At 31.2% G+C, this 19,703-nt stretch overlaps 1 protein-coding gene, 1 long non-coding RNA gene and 1 pseudogene across 6 annotated transcripts in view; 1 reads left to right on the top strand and 2 right to left on the bottom strand.

Annotated features, from left to right (window-relative positions):
* Positions 1-19,703, top strand: part of LOC111622852 (protein lin-54 homolog) — a 122,051-nt gene that overhangs the window by 82,748 nt on the left and 19,600 nt on the right. For 4 of the 5 annotated variants that reach the window (XM_023365284.1, XM_023365286.1, XM_023365283.1 and 1 more), the window contains exon 11: positions 10,811-11,010. In XM_023365284.1, the coding sequence (XP_023221052.1) occupies positions 10,811-11,010 (200 nt within the window). Of the gene's footprint in view, positions 1-427; positions 1,150-10,810; positions 11,011-19,703 lie in introns of those variants that run through there. The other variant, XM_023365287.1, reaches the window with a different exon arrangement.
* LOC111622854 lies at positions 3,039-3,994 on the bottom strand. Its single transcript, XR_002756351.1, has 3 exons — positions 3,306-3,994; positions 3,152-3,232; positions 3,039-3,087 (listed from the first exon to the last, which is right to left on the bottom strand). It is a non-coding gene; the product is annotated as an uncharacterized LOC111622854 (long non-coding RNA).
* LOC111622853 lies at positions 12,545-13,658 on the bottom strand (annotated as a pseudogene).

Below are 19,703 nucleotides of genomic sequence, written 5' to 3'. Positions count from 1 at the left end.
TTTATTGATTTATTTTTATATATTCCTTTATTTTATTTTATTTTATTTATTTGTGATCATTTTTTTAATATTTTAAAATTTATATGTTTGTTTTATGATATCTTAATGTTCAGATGGTAAAATTTGAATTTGTATTCTAGAATATTATTATTCAAATTACCATCGTGGCATTCCACTACATATTCTGCTTGAAGAAGATTGTTAAAAATGTCCAAAAACATTTTAGTTTGTATTTTTTATGAAATTGTGTCCTTTTCGTATTGTTGACTTGTTAAACACTGACTTTATAGTGTATTTTGAAGACACAATACACTATACACTTCAAAATACACTATAAATTCAGTGTTTAACAAGTCAACAACATCTTAGTTATTAAGTGTTTGCTGTTTCTTCAAGGTTATTTGAGTGTGTTTATTACCTTTTACAGCAGCGCTGATTTAGGTGCAATTGCTCGGGTATGGTTTAGTGGCAAAGATGAAATGTTAGGTCAACAGGAAGACATTGACAAACATGTCAGGCACTTGGAAGTCATTGTGATTTAGATTTCCTTAACTGCTCAAACATTCTGTTGCTTACCATTACTGTGAATTCCTGCTTTGTTTGCTAATTATGCCTTAATTGAAAGACATTTTTTATTATTTTTCAATAAATTAGTTTTGTCAATATTGACTACACCTCCATTCGTCAACTTTTAGCACTGATCTGTTTTTATTTACTATTACTTCATGATGAGACCAAAATGTGATTCTGACTGTCCAGTTTGTTATTTAATGCAATTGATGGCTTTCTTGACAAATCTACCAACTAAATGAAGAATAAACTTGAGCATAGGTTAAGAGTTTTATAATAGCCAATGAGATTGCTATTAGATGGGCCAATACTACTCTCATCATTAATCCAAAATCTTGCCAATTGAAGTTGATTAGCCTTAGGAATGCTAAATTGACCACTTGGGATCTTGGAATCTGAATGCAAAATTGAAAGAAGCCATTGAGAGAGAGAGAGGACCATGGGATGTGGCTCATGGTACCAGAGAACAGATAGATGCAAATCACCTGCAAACAGCTCGGAAAGCACTTGCTATGCTGATGATTTTTGTGTAGAACACCAAATTGTAAATAAGTTCACTGTATTTTAATTGAATAAAATCATTGATTTCAACAGGTTTCTGCTAGTTATTTTGAAATATAAAAATATGAAAAAATCTTGAAATGTCAGTAAAGTTTTAGTTATTTGTCGAAACCGTGTCTTCTTTTTCTTGTTTCTTCTGATTCTATGTCANGACTGCTCGGCCATTTGGCCAAATTTAAATATAGTTACTAGAAGTCTAAAACTTCTGCACGCATAATCATTTTTAAAGAAAAGTATTCTTAATATGCTTACTATGTGGCACGCAGACTCAAAAAGGTTCGCCATCCCTGGACTAGGGACTTGCATAAGAGTAACATAAGTAATCCTAAAGTAAGAAAGAACATGTACAGATGACTTAGCTCTATTGGATATTGAAGACGTGTACAATCATACATGAAAAAAGAAAAAAGGTCGACAGGTTGCGCGCTACACATCAGCATAAACAGATTAACATGGCAGAATTGCAGATGAGTTTCAGTGAGTGCGAGTTCTTTCGCTGTTAAAATAGTGTAAATTTGTAAAAATATTTGCAAGAACTTTGTTTCGTCATAATTTCACAATTTCTACAAAATTCCTGGACAAAATTAATAGTTCACCCGGACTGTCTGGGTGAAAACCGGACAGGTGGTAACACTAGACATATTAGAGGGCTTAATGTTAAAGTAAAGAAGCATCATTGTAATTAGATGTAAAATATTTTTCTACTTATGAAATATCTGTAAAACAGTCTACAGTATGAAATAATAATTGTTAATTGTAAGTAATTATGTTTATTATAGTGCTATTGAACAGAACTAAATATTAAATTAAATTTGAATTTTGTTTTAACATAGAGTATATTTAACATTATGGATAAGTGAATTGTTTTTAACAAGTTTTTTTAAAGTATACGATCTGGAAGTGTATGAATTTAAAAAATTGTTTGGAACTATTATTTTTTAATCTGCAAGTACTGATTATATTATTGTTTAAAATATAACTAATGTACGATACTTAATATATTTATGTCTTATGTAGAAACATCACTGAGGAGGGAAAGAAAGTAAACATCATATCAAAATATATATGTAAAAGTAAATTAAGCAAATAAAGTCATCTTCAATAAACCTCTGGATGTTAGATGTACTATTTTGAAATTCTCAAACTCTTCTGAAAGTTTACAGAGAAAAGAAAGTTTAACACACTAACTTTGGTCCAGGAATTTCAAGGATTTCTGCTCAAAGTTATGACTTCACCAATCTACTCAGTTACTGGACAATATCATGTGTCTGCTTTTTCATCATCCTCCTCTCTCTTCAAGCACCAGCTCAAAAGTGACCTTTCTTCAACTCATATGCCATCAGGTAATCTCTCACTCATTACACTGGTTATTCCAGGAATTAGCCCTCAACTCCAACAAGGAAGAATCGAGGAGATTAGAAAGTTCTAAAAAGTAGAAAGAACAAAGAACAAGGGTAAAATGTACAAAGAACAAAAAGACAAAAACAGACATATGGCATACAGCAAGAGTTTGCAGCCTCTCTGATCTCACAGTTTCTTGTTTTTCATATAAAGTGTGTATGAAAATACAGTGTATATTAGCCTTGAATTGAGATTCAAAATTTATTGATAAATTTATATTTTATCATATTTATTTTATAGCTAATCCCTTGGATGGAGAAAGTGTAAAAAAAATATATTTTTATAAATTCAAAAATTATTTATTAATTTTGCTACAGAGTGTTAAAAATTGTGCATGCATTTTTATAAAACTGAAATCTTTTAAATACTTTTTAAAATCCTTATATTTAATAATAGAAAATAAAATTATGAAATTATTTAAACAATAAATTTTACTGTAAATTAATCCAAAATACTTAGTAAAATGAAAACAAAAATATAAATAAAAATAATTCATACAAACATACCTATTCTAAGAAATTTCATTATCATCTTCTTTATCATTGAATAAACATGCTTTAAATAAAAATTTATCAAACGAAAATAAAAATGATTTTGAAGCACCTATAACTCAATTTACCATTTACAACATAGGCTTTCTTCAATCTCTCTGGATAGTTATCTTCAAATAATTTTACCAGTTGAGTTATCATATCAATAGCTAGAGAAAAAAGAAAAGAATATTAAAATTTTTTGTTTATATATATACATTAATTTAATTCAACAGAATTTACCAGGTTTCCAAGCAACTTGCTTCATAGTGAGATTTTCCAAATCAAATATAATGCTATGAGTTTCAACAACTTTTCCCAACTAGAAATAATGGAAATGATGATAATTACTGTACCTGTAATTTTATTGAAATAAATTGCAATATTTAATTTCTAATCTCTTTGTAAAAACTGTCATAAAACTGAAATATAACCAATAACCTATACTAAAGTGGTCCAACTTTTTTCAATTTGGGCCAAATTGTACCTTTGAGCTTAAGTCACAGGCTGGAGAAATAATGAATATGTGGAAATAAGACATTTTGAATTGTTAATTAAATAAAAGATGCAGCTATACATTTTAATGAACATGTTTGTTTATTTATATGTTCAAAATTTTTATATTAATTATAGGATTGACCATATAATTAATTTAAAAATTTGATTCCTCAATTAGGTATATTCGGGTGCTTATGGGGTTGTAGCATCCCCTTGACACCAAAGCAATCAGTTTTGTTACTTTAAAATTAAAATAAATATAATAATGTATACTGCATAACTTCAATTTGGTCAGATTAGCTAACTAAGGTAATTGAGTAACATTCTCCAAAAAATAATAGGACAAGTTATGAGCCCCCAAATCTGCCTTGAGCAGTGCTATATTCTCAAAATCTTGGATATGTCACTGAGGTCAATAATTATGACCTTAGCTAAATGATTATATTGTACAGTTATCAGTTAGTGTGCCCATAACTCAAATACAAAATAAATTAGAAGAAACGAACTTTACAAGTTATAAAATTTCAACAATATTTTATCTAATAAGAACCAAAAACAACAATCATGTACAAAAAAACTTTCCCAACACTTGGAAACTTAAACTTAAATTACAATTATCTTAGAACTATCTCCACAAAAACCGACAAGTAGGAAAACTAGACTATTTACAAGATTCGCAAAAAACATCTTACACCTAATCGTCACACTAAAAGGAAAAGTTATCTCAAAATCTTTGCTCACCAATCACACTTGCCCAGGAACTTCATGTCATCTTTCTTCAGGTCTTTTATATTCCATGTGACATAACAAACAGCTGTACCACTCCCATTCATTTACATACTTATACTAACAAATGATTTTTTTTTTCTTTGCAATCTTTCGAACATTTGTCTTTACTAATCTTTTCAAAAAAATTATTTCTGATTTTTAGAAATCAGTCACAACTGGGATTAAGAGACCATTCTTTAATTCCTTGTGAGAATTCAGACACAAGTGTAAATTTTCACACGTTGGTATAGTTTATTTTTATCATTATTTCCTTTTTCTTTTCCCCTCTCGGGAAGTAAAGAGCAGACCTTTTGACACCTCAGTGTACTGCATCACCTCGAAGGTGACTTTAATTGTCTGAAGAAGGACTCCCCTCACACCAGAGGATCATTCAATTCTAATGTAAATACAGTAGAACCTCGATTATCCAGATTAATTGGGGATGAAGGTAGTCCGGATAAGGAAAAATTTGGATAATCGAAACAAATACTTTAATTTGTCTTTTAATGATAATATAACATGTTTTCTTTTCGATGACATATCGGCAATATTAAAAGTAAATACTGTATTTAAATCGTGATCAAATTTTCAAGAAACAAACATTCATATTGAATTTGGACTACTAATGACCAACCCTAACAGACTAGCTATTGTTTAAAAGGCCCTCTGGTGGCGCAAGAAGACGGATTTTATAAAATAAAAAGCAGTTGAAACTGCATTTTTATGAATAAAAATTTGACAAACTATTTATTGTTTTATGACGAGTAAAATATTTTTGTCGCGTTCACGGCTTTTAAGTAATGCATAAACCTTCGAAACTCGAGGCCCTTTGGACCACCAGGCATAGGCAGTGGCCCACATTGCCTGTGCCTTACGCCACCCTTGGTCATAGAGATGATGTAATTTGAAAATAAAATTTTTTATAAATACGTATGTCAAGTTATATTTTTATTACGACGCAAAATATATTTAAGAGTTTACGGCCACTGTGCCGGGTGAGATGTTGTTGAAACAAAAAAAATTATGCATTCCATCATGTACATAAACAGAATCATAATTCACCAAGTGCAAATCAGCAAATTCATAAAATTTTTGTTTATTTTGAACAATCCGGATAATCGAGGTTCTACTGTATAAGGTGCAGATAAGTAGCCAATTAATGTCGACAACCAATATAAGGTTCAGATAAGTAGTCAATTAACATTGACAACCACCTGTTACTGTCTAGAGAGTAACCAGGAGGTCACCGGCGAGGGTAAGAAGAAACCCTGTAATCCCCTCTAAGTCTGAGCGAACTGATGAGAAGTCAATCTAAATGACCAAATAAGGCAATGAATTTTACTAAGGTGGTGAGACGTATTCTGACATGAGTCACCTCACATCAATAAATCAGGGAGTTTGACAAATTTATGATGGGAAGATGTCAAATAGTGGAAGGAAAGGATGACGATAACATAAACACAGCTGTACACAAGTCAAGCTGGCGATTGCATAAGATTTTCTTTCCCCCATGATTCCTCCTCTGAGATAAGTATAAAAAGCAGTCAAACTTGCACCTCCGGGTGGACAGCCAAAGAGGACCCCGCCTAATAAACGCCTAATAAACTCAGCGGACATCTCCATGCAGACCTCTACTGTCGGAGATCAACAGAGCGTACCTCCACATCGGGCATAGCCAAGCGGACATCAAGGAACACCAGCTTCATACCGCCATACTGTCCATTGCTCCATACCACCATCCAAGGAAAACTACGATGAGGAACCTCTGATCCCAGTGCGTCCTACCAATGCCCTGTGTGAAGAGATCTAATCCCACAAGGTATACCCTTAACCGAATTTTGTCTCTGTCCAACACGTCTCCCTTAGTGAGGTATCTCTCTCGTTATCTAGTTTAGGATAGAATGTAGATCTAGAATAGATTCCTTTTATTATTATATGTGTGTCATTTATGCTTTTGACTTCAGTGTGTATAATCTCTTAGTAGTTTAATAAATGTGTTGTTTGTGTTCACCTCGTCTCATCAATAACCTGTCTATGGATTTCACGACCTCCTCACTCATTTTTGCCCTCCTATAGCCATATTCTGACGTGAGCCGCTGATAAGTGGGGAGAAGGTTGACACTTCACCTCTCCGGTTCTCACATTCCTATTCGGAAATCATACAATCTGAGATGCCATACAGGTGTCAGTTTTGGTAAGACTATTATTTTTCAAATTTAGTTTTGGTTGGGTGAGGAGCTTTTGTCCTTTAACAAAATAAAATGTCTCCTAAATAAATATTAAAGAAAATAAAAGTGCAGTTTTGACTCGACTCCTTAGACTATAACCACTATGTATAACATTATTGTAAAGTACTATATTGTTTTTCCAACTTTTCCAATGATTATTGACACGACTGTGTGCCGGAAATAGCCATTCCCTAACGGGTACTTTACGTGGATTCGTGTTAGTGTGCCAGGCCTGGACTTTAAGCATGCACCGAATTAAATAATGACAAAGTTAGTCAATAACAATCCAATATTTAATAAAATTCTAATAATAACTATATACAAAATTTAGTAAAAAATCAAATAATTTATTCAACGAAAATCAATAAGAATCAACCTGACAAAATTCAAATCAATCTATTTTCTAACTTAATTCTATTCCCCTTTGGAATTTGACAAAAATCAAAGACTTAATTTATGTACAATAATTCTTATGAATTAAAGATCCTAATCGTCACCTCATTATACTAGGAACCTATTTCCTCAACTCTCAAGACTTTCTCTATTCATCGATCCACAAATCGAATAACTTCAAAATCGCCGTGGAACTATTTTTATCCTATCGGACACCTCTCTCTCGTTTGCTGCTACGAAGCTTACCATGCTCATTGCTAACAGAAGCTCACCTCGTCCATCTTCACTTGAGATTCGGACTTTATACTGTGAGGTGACGTCACAACTCTGAATGCAATCACTCCCCTCATTTACATACTTATTCACTAACAAACTTTTTTCTGTTTGTCTGGCAGCCTATTTTCCGACAATACTCGCTAACCTTTTACATTATTCTTTTTGACAATTTTCGGGATGTTTTTATTCTTTAAGGTTTAGCAAGTCCCTAAGTTGTGCTTGTGGGGTCTTCCCCCTTTTCTCGGTGTTGACTTACTTTTTCCACTCAGGAGCACAAGTGTGCGTGAGTTTTTTTATGGCACTTTTCTCTTGTTGGTGAGTTGGTTTTTCTTCTAATTTTAAGTTTCTAAGGTGAATGGTGAGGAAACCTTCGTTTTAACAAAACATAAGCCCCAAACAAAAATATAATAAAAAGCAAACTAAAAGTAAATAAAAATAATGCTCGGACTTGGTTCCTTACATTATAACAATAATTATAAAGAACTTAATAAAACTGATGTTAATTTACCAAACACTGTAACCATACTTAAAATTAATTCCTTACCTCACATATACTGTTGTGTGATATTCAGTTCTTGATGGTGTTTTCAATTTGGTACTCTTTTATCTTCTTTTTCAAGTCCAATACACCATGAAACTGAAACCATCATAATTTAGATAATACTGTCTTTTGACTTCCCTTCTACGTCAGTCAAGTGTACTTTACTTTTTGTTTTAAACTATTATGGGAGTAATACAATCAATATCACAATGTTAACTATAAAATAAGGTTTAAAACATTAAGGTACATTGACTAAAATGGTTGGCAAGTTCATTTGTAACATCAAACCACACTATTCACAAAGCATGATTTGTCGTATCAAGTGACCTATCTATAGTTATCAGAAAATACGTTTCAAATTTCTGTTTGTAACTTTGAGGTGGTCACAAACCCTTTCAAGAAACTCATCATTAATGGAAATATCATTTTCCACTAAAAAGGATTTCAATGTTGGAAAAGGTACAAATTGTCTTTTACATTCTAATTCATAATACCAGTTTTTTTTTTTGAATGCCTTTATTATATAGGCAACAAGAAGAATTAAAGAATTTTCCTGAAGGGAGAGATTTAGTTCATTTAATTTAGAAAATAAGTCTGAAAGATAGGATAGTACTAATAACCATGTTTCTTCAACAAGGAATGATGCAAAATCAGAATTACATTTTTACAAACCATAAAATTTTGTGCCTTAATTGAAATAACTTTGTTGGTACTTTGCCCCTGGAAAGCCAGCAAGTTTCAGAATGACGAAAAAGTTTTGTATATTCACTGTCCATTCCATTGCAGAATACAGAAAATAACCTGTTGTTTTGCAGTTGAGCCTTAATAAAATTAATTGCCTGCAGACCACCTGTCTTATTATTGCAGACTACAGATTGAGAAATGCTGTAATATATGAATTATGTTAAATTCCAGATTTTTTAATATTATTTTATGGATGTTTCTCCTGTAGCATTTGTAATTTTTGTTTATTTAGACTTTGAAATCATATTTTAGAGATAACTGAAATACTGTGTATTATTATATGAAGGAAGATCAAAGCAAATTGAGACTGACTTTCCTTTTTTGAAAGTATAGCTCTGACAAATTCTGTATCAAAATAGTCATAAGCAACCCACTAGGGTTGCTCATGACTTTGCAGCCCAGGGCTTTGATATTGAAGAAAATAAAAGTGAAATTTTCCTCATTTTTTTTTCTTTGTGCCATTATGCATACTTAAGAACATTCAGATTATTTTCATCTTTTCACTGATCAAGTTAAACTATATCTTATCAGAAATTCCCATGTCAAGCATGGTTGGGAATTTCTAGTAATTGAGAAGAGTAAGAGATTAACAAGCTCATTAAATAATTACTTGCAGTTGGATAATAGAATGTCACATGGTCATTACAGAAAGGTTTTAAAAACATCTGTTGTAGAAGCAACACAATATGGCTATTTTTTTTTTTTTAAATTTAATAAAGTAAATTTATAATCATGCCATTTGCAAAAATATTTAAAAATACAACTTTTAGTAGGGTATGCCATGGGAATGCATATTAAGAAGGGATTTTTCGAAATTCCCCTGTGGGAGGGAGAGGGAGTGGATTAAGACGTAACCAGAAAAACAGCTTCTACTGTACTATTTTTAGATGCGATTTTTTGTTTTCAACTGTGTTTAGTCTTCGTCGAGCACTTAGGTGTATTAAATTGATAACATTTCAGACATTGTTATAAATGTTTTTATCTATTTCAATTTTAAAAATGTTTGAACCGTTTTAAATTTGAATTTGTTATTGCATAGTGGTTCTATTATAGAACAATTGTAAACGTTCCAGAAAATTGATCAGATTGAAAACAGTTTGTTTGATTCTCGATAATTCTCATCGTTCTCGGCGGTAGGTGTTATATAACAATTACTATGGTTGTTTAAATACCGAATATAAATGGGGTTTGCTTGCAAAATCCTTGTGGGTAACAGCTAGTAGCTAATATTTCCACAAATGAAGTAGCCTGTACTTTCCATCAGAACATAAAAAGAATATAACCAAAATTTCATTTGGATTGGATGAAAATAGCAGGAGTTACAGGAAATTCATACTTGCATGCACATGCAGTGGCTTTTATATTATTAATTATTATAGTTTGCATATTATTTTAGTACCGAATGTGTGGTACTAGTGGTTATGGCATATGTTTGGTACTCAATACACTTTAAACCTGCAACTCTAAGAAAAAGTGCATGTGGCTCACAACCAGAAGAGGTTGCTCCTCACTGCAGTAAAGAATAGTTTTTGATTCATCTGTCCAAAAACTTGCTCAAATATGACACTGTGTTTGACTGTTAATGTGTGTGCAAAACAAATGTTTTCAATTTTGTCACACGTTAGTAGCAGACAGCTGATTACAACTAATTGTAGAATTGCAAGCAGGTTTTATCACCAGTGACATCATTTTGATTGTGAGAACAAACAGGGCAGTACAACACAGCATGGAAATCACCAACATCTAAAGAAGGTAAGAGCTTGTAATCACAATCATCATCAGTATTGATTGCTATGGATTAATATATCAACATGTCTTCTGCATACAGTTGTTAATAGATAGTATATCTGTCAGTTCTGCATATTCTGCAACATTTCCTGTGAGTGTGATTCAACAATCTCTATGTCACTTGCATACACATACATTACTGACATGATTTTCTCTGCCAAAATTCAGACACCATCTTATTCAATGTGTAGTCATATTTGGTACTATGCAACTTCATCTTGTTCTCAACACTGAAGGCAAAATCTATTTCCTGTTTACAACAACAGTGGCCAAAGGATGGCCTACTATACTTCAATGACTAGCAGAATCACATTGAATTCCATGGGAAATACTTATTAAAAAAAAACAGAATTACTACATTACTATGGCCCAGGGTTATTATTATGTGAGGAAAAAACTTCAGTCTCAAATTTGTTTTAATTTATCTTTATATAAAATAAGACAGGTAATGAAAATTATCGTTATTATTATTATTATGAAAATATATATATAATTATGATTTTTTTTTATAGGCAAAAATATTATGTACTAATTTATGTAAATGTGTTGGTTGTAAAAATTTTGAAGATAGTTCAGAAAGAAAAACTTTAATGCATTTAGCTGATGCTGCTGAGGTTAGAGTGCAACAGCAAGCAGCAGCTAAAACAAAAATTTCTTCACAAATTCAAGATCTTCCCACAAGACCACCAATAATTTCTACTACTGGTGAAAGGTAAACATTTTTCTTTTATTAACATTCATAAAATTATAAATAAACTATTATTGAACTTTATAATCCAAATTGTAACATTAATAAAAGAATTATTTTAAAAGCAGATTGTTCTATTCCTATTTTATGGAATTAGAAAAATAAGCTTGTGCATGTTTCTAAATTTTTATTTACTGTTCAAAGTGTTTAATTATTTGTTCAATAAATAACTTTGGGTCAGTTAAAATCATGAAAATTTTTTCATTTCAAAGGATCATATGAGGTCTATGTTTTAAGTTTACATTCCATTCATAACATTCTTTTACCAGTATAATAATTTGGCATCAACTTTATTCATAGAGTGAAACCATAATTTTATACTAATGACATATCATTCAAGGATTAGATTTCCTATTATACCACACTTTAGATATGTTGCACAACATACACTGTATATGATACAAGAAATAAAATTTTGAGATTTTCTCTAACATCCAATTGCCAATACGAAAAATTCTGTAGCAAAATTTTTGATAATGTTTGATTCCATGTATATTTGTGAACAGTTTTTCCTATTATAAACATGAAAGATTTGTGTTCTTAAAAAATGTTTATGAACATTTGGAAGCAATATTAAGGATAAACACTATAAAATTTAATCCAGATTTTGAAAAGATGATTAAAGAAAGTAATTAATTTGTAAAGAACTTTCTTGAAGTTTTTTACAAATTTCTTAAATAATATATACACATGCACATTTTCTTCATAATTAATAAAGGAAAAGAAAATATGTTATATAATTTATAAGTAAATCCTCCCAGCTACATTTCATTTATGGGAAAGGAGGCCGTGTCATATTAAAGTCTACCCATCACTGGTTTAAAGTAATATAACTATTTAATACTTAATGAAATATACTTAATAAAATCCTTAATTATTTTCTTCTTGACAGAAGCCATTTCTTAGTATTTCTGTTTTCATTTTATTAATTTACAGGATAATGAAAAACAGCAAAACTAACAATTTTTTAGTTAACTAACAAGTGGCAAAACTGGATATTGTAATTTTGATATCTTTCATATACTATATTTCTTTCCTCTGCTACACGCTCATGTGATAACTTAAGTGATAAACAAACTAGTATTGAAGTTTACATAATTTGAAGCAAATAAAAGACTGCCTGCTAAATTCATTAAATATATTAGTTTGAAAACAATAAAACTGTTAAAATATTATTAAAATTTTATAATTAAATAAATAAGAATTACAATATCTTCTATTCTGAATACTGGTATTTTGAACAATCTTGTACTCACTCGTTTAACCTTTACTATCCGGTACTGCTTAAATTTCATAAAACAAACGTTTTCAGTCTCACTGTAACCTGAAGCAGACCTAGAATGAGGCTGAAAACGTTTGTTTTAAGAAGTTTAAGCAGTACTGGATAGTAAAGGTTAAACTAGTGAGTACAAGATTAAATAAGAATTGCTGACTTCTAAATTTAAGAACTTTTTATTACTTTTCAAATTAATAATGACAATATAAACAACAAAATAATTTAAAATGGTTGAAATTTTCTTTTAGATTTCATTAATTCAATCTTTCTTTTGTCTTCTTCAAATTTTTTTCATGATTCTTCAATATGTTTCATCTTAGATTCATGAATTTGAAATGTATAAAAATTAAGCAAGTTTTTCTTGGAATGCTTTTTCTTTCCATTCTTTGCAGTTATTTTTTTCTCATAAACTTCAGCCCTTCTTATCATTGGTTTTTTACTATGTTTTGACACAGTTATTCAACCTTCTTCATCAGCAACACCTTCCATTTTGATTGCTTCTTCCTTTTCTTTTTCAACTTTTTCATCATATTATTGCATATAGACATCAATATCTTTCTGTAATTCTTTAATATTTGGAATATTATTATTATATTCTGTACACTATTTCTCGATGCCAACTTTCAAATGTCGATCTGATACCATTAGACAACAGGGAGAACTTTCTTCTAAGATATGACACTTTTTTAAAGCAGAACTCTTTTTAAACATGATATAAGCAACACAAAATCCTTCAATCGATTTTTCATTCGGAAAATATTTGAATCTGGCTTTTTTTCATTGCCAAGAGTTAGTTTTTGATGATTGATAATTTTCTCTATGGAGCCACATTTCGAAAAAATGGATTTTAGACTTTGATGGCTACAATATGGCAGGACATTAACGACTAATAAAGTTTGATCTATTGGTTTTGATTCTAATTGCTCTCTCACACAATGCTGTTTGTAAAATAAATAATGAATAGCTATACTCATTTTATTCACTTTTATGGGAACCACACTAAATTTACATGTTTTACTCGTGGTGTCCGCCATCTTCACAAAAGTGGATACTATGACCAAGAGAATATCATCAACAATGCCATTCATGTCATGTGCACTAATCAAATTTCACTGCAGCATATTGTCCTACACTCATAAGTTGAAATGCAGTGACTATAGTTGCAGGAATTAGTCAATATTTTAACCAGTTTTAACAATTATTGATATGAAAAATAAAAGTTTACTTATTTAATCTGACTTTCAATAGTTCATTATATAGAAATTAAACTTGGTTAAATAAAGGGCAATTTAAAATGTAAAAGACATGTGAATTTTGCTATGGAATGTTGAAAATAATATAGATTTTGTGATACATAATGTTAAGAAATTTATATTTTTTTCTTTACCTTGGATTTTTATTAAAAAAACTTTATATACATACAATGATGACTTGAATTTTTTTAATCAAAGGACTGTATCATACCAACCGAATGCCGAAAATCTATCGGGCTAGTATAAGGCTAATTATGAAATGAATTACGTAACCAATTTAGCTTTAGAGGTAATTTACCTCTAAAGCCAAATTGGTTACATAATAGATTTTCGGCATTTGGTTGGTGTGTAGCTTTATTATATATTGGGTTTAGCGATGTTTGGACTGTATTATGTTAAGTCAAAATGTAACGTTTTGACAGTGGTAAGGAGAATTTTTTTCTGCCATGTTTATTAGCTAACCATTCACTTTCAGACATCTAGAGCTATTTTAACACATTAAGTGCCATAATAGAGGAGCATAAAATATCACACTGGATCACACTCTTTTTTATGGACAAAATAACAAAAAATTATAGCTGTGTAATATAATTTTTTCTTAATCAAATTTAAGAAAAATAGAATAATCACTGAAATAATACACTTACTATTTTTGTTCATTAACAGAAAATGAAGATTGTTTCTCACATATATATATATTTTTATGATATTGTACTTACTTTTATTGTGCAAGAAAAACATTAGAAAAAAATAAAACTTTATGTATTTTTCATATTTTAAATAGGAAAAAATTAAATTTCTATTAGCAGTCTATCAAAAAAAAATGTACTGGGCCAAGTACAATTTCTATTCCCACAGGCTATGCTCTAACGATTTCCATTAAGTTTATATGAAGAAACACAGCACAGATTTCAATGTATGGTGTGTGTTGCATTTCTGCAACATATGGCCTGGGTTAATTGCTTGGGTGTGTTGCATATTTGCTACACATGGCACTTAATGTTTAATGTCTTGAGCCCCTTCTCTGTGTATTCAATAACTACCCATAACTAAATTTAAGTGGTGTAATTGCAAATTATACATTTACAATACAACAATGCCTAAACAGGTCAGAATCAGATCAGGAAATGCATTTTTCAAGCTTTTCTATGGACAGATTCTCTTATTGTTTTATCAAGACCCTTTTGGTAATATCCACCTTACTAGACAATATTCAAGTAAATTTAAGTGAGTTTGTCCATTGTGTGGCACAAAGTTTTGTGCTCTCTTTAAAGTTGAAACCAACTTCTCTCCACTAACATTACCTGAAGGGCTTAAGGTAAATGTACAGCAAGAGAAAAAAGTTTGAGAGTATAGATTGTAATTCAAAGTCTTTGACAAGCTTGTACAATTTTGACTGTTTTGAGGGAAAAAAGGAAATTCTAATACAAACTCCACAAACTGCAAAAGTTCATCTTGAAACCTTCTTTCAAGTCATTTTTGTAAATCATATTACAAAAATTTGAGTGCAAAAAGGATGTGAAGTTAGCATATGGATAATTTTGAGGAATGTAAAAACAAATATTAATTCTAGTTTTCAGTAGTGTGCCGTAACATTTGATGATAGGGAAGCTGTCTTTTTGTAAGAAGCTGACTTCCAGGGGCAATCAGTTAATTGCATCAGTGATGGTCTAGGGCAGGGGTCGGCAACCTTTTGAGTCGGAAGAGCCAAAATTACAATTTACAAAATTTCAAAGTTTTTAAAGAGCCACAAAATTTTTTCTTGCCAACAATAAATAGTACTCGCATAAATAAAGTTTTTTTTTAAAAAAAAAACTAATCTATTTATTCATAAGAAAAAATATCTATTTATTCATATATAAGTAGTGTTTTTCACAACAAATTAGATAATAGAAACATCCGACGACGGCGTCATTCGAGAGCTTCCGACGGACTGACGACAGTGACGACGCGTGTCACGGGGGAGGGGTGCGGTGAAAAGCGAGTACAAGTGGCTGAGAGATAGAATCAGTGCCTAATCCTCGTTAATCGATTCAGAACGATTTTTAAATGTTTTTTTTTTTTTTTTTTTGATAAAATAAATAATATTTGCGTATGGAACTAAAGAGCCCCAGCTTCACATCCAAAGAGCCACATGTGGCTCGCGAGTCGCAGGTTGCCGACCCCTGGTCTAGGGTCCATTCATATTCATTTTGTTCAATAAGCCAGTAAAAACCATAGACTTCTCTAAATGTATTTTTAATAGATTATTTATCTGACATACTTAATAAATAAACAAGTTCAATATAATTACCTCTGTTATTAGATTCAATAGATTCCATATGCCCTCTAAATGCCGATTCTTGCTTTGATAAAAAACATGTAACATCTATTAATTTAGATATTAATATATCTATTAGCCGTAACTATCTCGTTATAATTTTCAATATTTATTTTGTATTATTTACTAATGTTAAATTCTATTCTGCTTTGACTTCCAAATTGCTTCAATTTTATGAAAGAATCGATGATTTTTCATGTCTTTTGCCAGCTTTACTGAAATTATTTAAATTGTCAAAGCCATTCTTATTCTACACACTAATTTTATTTGAAAATAGTAGGAAGCCAAGAAAACAATTTTTGCATTTTTATGCATCCACAAAACTGTTTTATGTCTTCATAAATTTTATCGTAAAAATGTTGAACAAATTTTTTTGTTGAAGTGTTTATATTTAATTTAGGCATTGGCCTTTCTCTTTTAATAATGTTTTCTTTTTCATTATATATGTGAGATTAGCCGGGGGTACACTAATTCGTTAGTACCACTTAATCGGCCTATTCCGTGAGAATAGTTCTCCGAGTTTCGAATCGTAAGATCCGATCGTAAAAAGTTTACATAGGAGAGCGTATAAAATCAGATCCGAACTGCGAAGTTCAGATGTTCGTCAGGTTCCCGACACCAGTTTGTCAATTTATCGATGCGCGGACAAACACGCGTATGCGATCTGATTCGGAATAAATTGAGGAGACATTCTTACAAAATAAAACAAGAGTAAATTTAATAAATCTCAAACAAACGAATACAAATAACCAAATACAACGATTATACGACAAGCTATAGACTAGGACTGAATCTATACTAATGCGCGTTCGAGAGAGAGAGCTCACAAAATTATTCTAAACATACGACCTGTTTAGATGTCGTCGTCTTCGTTTCTGTAGGTAAAGGACACCTTGTAGATAGGGTTCATATTACTATCGTATGGGAGATCAATTCGTGCACAAAATATAAAAATATCACTTCTTCTAAGTGTATACTCGGGACTTAGTCTATCGGACTCCGTTTAGGGCGTTGGCCATCAGGAGGGAAACGTATGTGGAGTTTGTATGCTTCGGATCTGTCGAAGAACTCCCCGAATTCTGACTAATCTCCCCTTTTATTTCAAGATTTCGTCCAATCATCGTCCAGTAACTCTTTCGTGAGAACGGACGAAAGGGGGATGAACGAGGGGTAACCATTTCCCATCTGAGCGAGATTTTTAACCAGATACGGAAAAACAGAGGATGTTCTCTTCGATGAAAGGAAATAACATTTGTTATCTGGTTTTTCCCACGTCTAAAACAATATTTTTTTCACAAAAACGAAGTAATATTTCGTGTCGATATTTACACATATTTAATAAAAATTCACAAATTAGACCTAGGGCCTTTCGGATCTCACATATAGTCTTGAGCCAAAACTTTTTTAAAATAAATTTTCAATACCGCAATTACATTTTGAATTGCTAGCCACAATATAAGGGCTAAAATTATAAATAAAATTATAAAAACATACTTGGTGAAATAAAATGTGTGGTGGATATACTTACCTGGTACAAAATATTTTTTAATAGTATGAATATACTTTAAAGAAAATTATAATTCAATATACCTTTGTAAAGAAACATACACAGAAATAACATAAAATATTCTTTACTTTTTAAATCTTAAAACAATCCACTTAGTGAAATAGTTTCCTACGAGTGGCTAATGGATGGAATCAGAGAAGGTTTCGGTAGGTGTGCAGTGCATGCATGCATGCGGGTTGCCAGATCCCGAGGGTGCCAATACCAGTCAGTGTCAAATGCCTCTTTTGTCGCATCACTAGTATACCTCAAAAGACGCGACAGAGTTGTTATAAATTTTAAACATTTCTCACCACAGCTGTAAAAATCTAAATATGTTAAACTTAATAGATTGTCCATTATTTGTTATCTAACTAATTTGTTTTAGGACCAGGTGGTGTTCACAGAAATTTCCAAAATTTACAACTTATCGGTTGCTCTCATTGAACTGGAAAAATTTCTGTTTTTATTACATCTAATATTACCAAGAAATCAGTCCCTGCTGTACTTAGCTAGACATTGGTTTAGTTAAGCTTTTAAGTAAAATTCCTGCTCTTTCGGCAGGGTTTTATTTATGTCCCTAATTCCCTAATCTCTTAATTATTTATCTACTTCTTAAGTAGAAATAAGTTGAAACTGGTTACTTTGTACTTGAATACTTTTAGTGTTGGGAAAGAAGTGGAAAGACAAATTTTTATGACAATGGATACATAAATCATAAATTTAAGGAATATAAATTCTAGAGCTTTTCTTGTACTTTGTGTGTCTCATTCATTAAATGTAGTTGTAAAGGATGCTGTCAAAGTAACAGTTAATTTTTTTGCATCCCCTTATAGATGGGGCATACTAAATCGTAATATCACTAGTTTAACATTGAAATCTGTTAGTAATACAAGATGAGAGAGCAGACTAAAAGCAGAATAAATATATCAAATATTTTAATGGATTTTTTTTAAAACTCCTGTCAACTATACAGAACTATCATAAAAACACATACTAGTAAATTTTTATCGGTTGGGTTAAGTTATAAATCTACTAGCAATTTACATAATGGGGTGAGGGCAGCCAAATGTCAAGTAGGCAGGCAGCTAACAGCCCTGGATAGAATTATTGGAAGCATTATATGATATTTCGGTGTGTAGCTTCCACCAGCTAAACCACGTGATGTTGGTGCTCTGTAAAGCGCATGTGTTAATGCTTATAATCTGGCTGCTTTATACCGTTCAAATATTTTCGCCGTGGAAACTGACCCGGTTTTGACAATACAGCACTTCCATTCTGCCATTGATATTCAAATATACAATAGCAATCTTATTGTTTTTTTTCACATGTAGTATAGAAATTTGTAATAAGATAGGTTCAAATATAAATACATATTGTGTGATTATTTTCATATTTTAACAAATACAAGGGAAGCGGCACTTCCAAGGATGGCACACCACTGCTAGTTTCTATATAATAAACATTCCCATGTTTATTATATAGAAGTAAGCTTGATGTATTGATACTAAGCCAAACTTTCACTGTAATTAAATGGGCTATTATTTTTATATTAATAACAATTAAATATTAAGAAATTTGGTAATAGAGGTAGATGTTAGATGCCATCTCTTATCTAAATTAATAATTATAATTTTTAATACTGTTGAGTCTGCATAAATTGATACCCCAAGGGAAAGAAAGTGGAAATGTGTCGAGTTATCCAATATGATGACTAAAACAAAGTTTGAGAAAACCACAAAATTACAATTAGAAAAATACAATAGTGCTTTATACAGTACATGCAATGTATCTCTCTGACCATCCATCATCACTGGCACTAAAGTTGGTTTCTACTCCAAGTACCCCAGCGATTTCCATTGCTTTTTGTTTCAGTATCATCCTGAAACAGGAAGATTTGATGAACGAATTTGCTTTAGCCAGCGTACCAGAGCATCTTCGACATCTTTGTCCGGCAACTTTCTCTGGCATTTTCGAGACAGCCACGACGAAGACCCAAGAAAAAGTTTCTTAATTTCGTCTTTTTTTCTTCAGAATTTCTACCAATGTTGTTTTTGGAAGGTTTTCTTGTTTTGCACATTTGGCTTGTGTAGTTTTATTACATTCAAATTCAGATACAAGTTTGTATTTTTCCTTCAATATAAGCATTGTTAGCTTTCTATACGCATTTCTAACAGAAGTGTGAAACATATGCTACAAATAACTCATGAATGAAAGGTGAGAAAATGCAAGATCAGATTCTGCTGTGACGTTGATATAGATTGC

The sequence above is a fragment of the Centruroides sculpturatus genome, unplaced genomic scaffold, assembly GCF_000671375.1.
Source record: "Centruroides sculpturatus isolate CEXI.00-Female unplaced genomic scaffold, Cexi_2.0 scaffold226, whole genome shotgun sequence".
Taxonomy (NCBI): domain Eukaryota; kingdom Metazoa; phylum Arthropoda; class Arachnida; order Scorpiones; family Buthidae; genus Centruroides; species Centruroides sculpturatus.
This window is presented reverse-complemented; position numbering and strand designations above follow the sequence as displayed.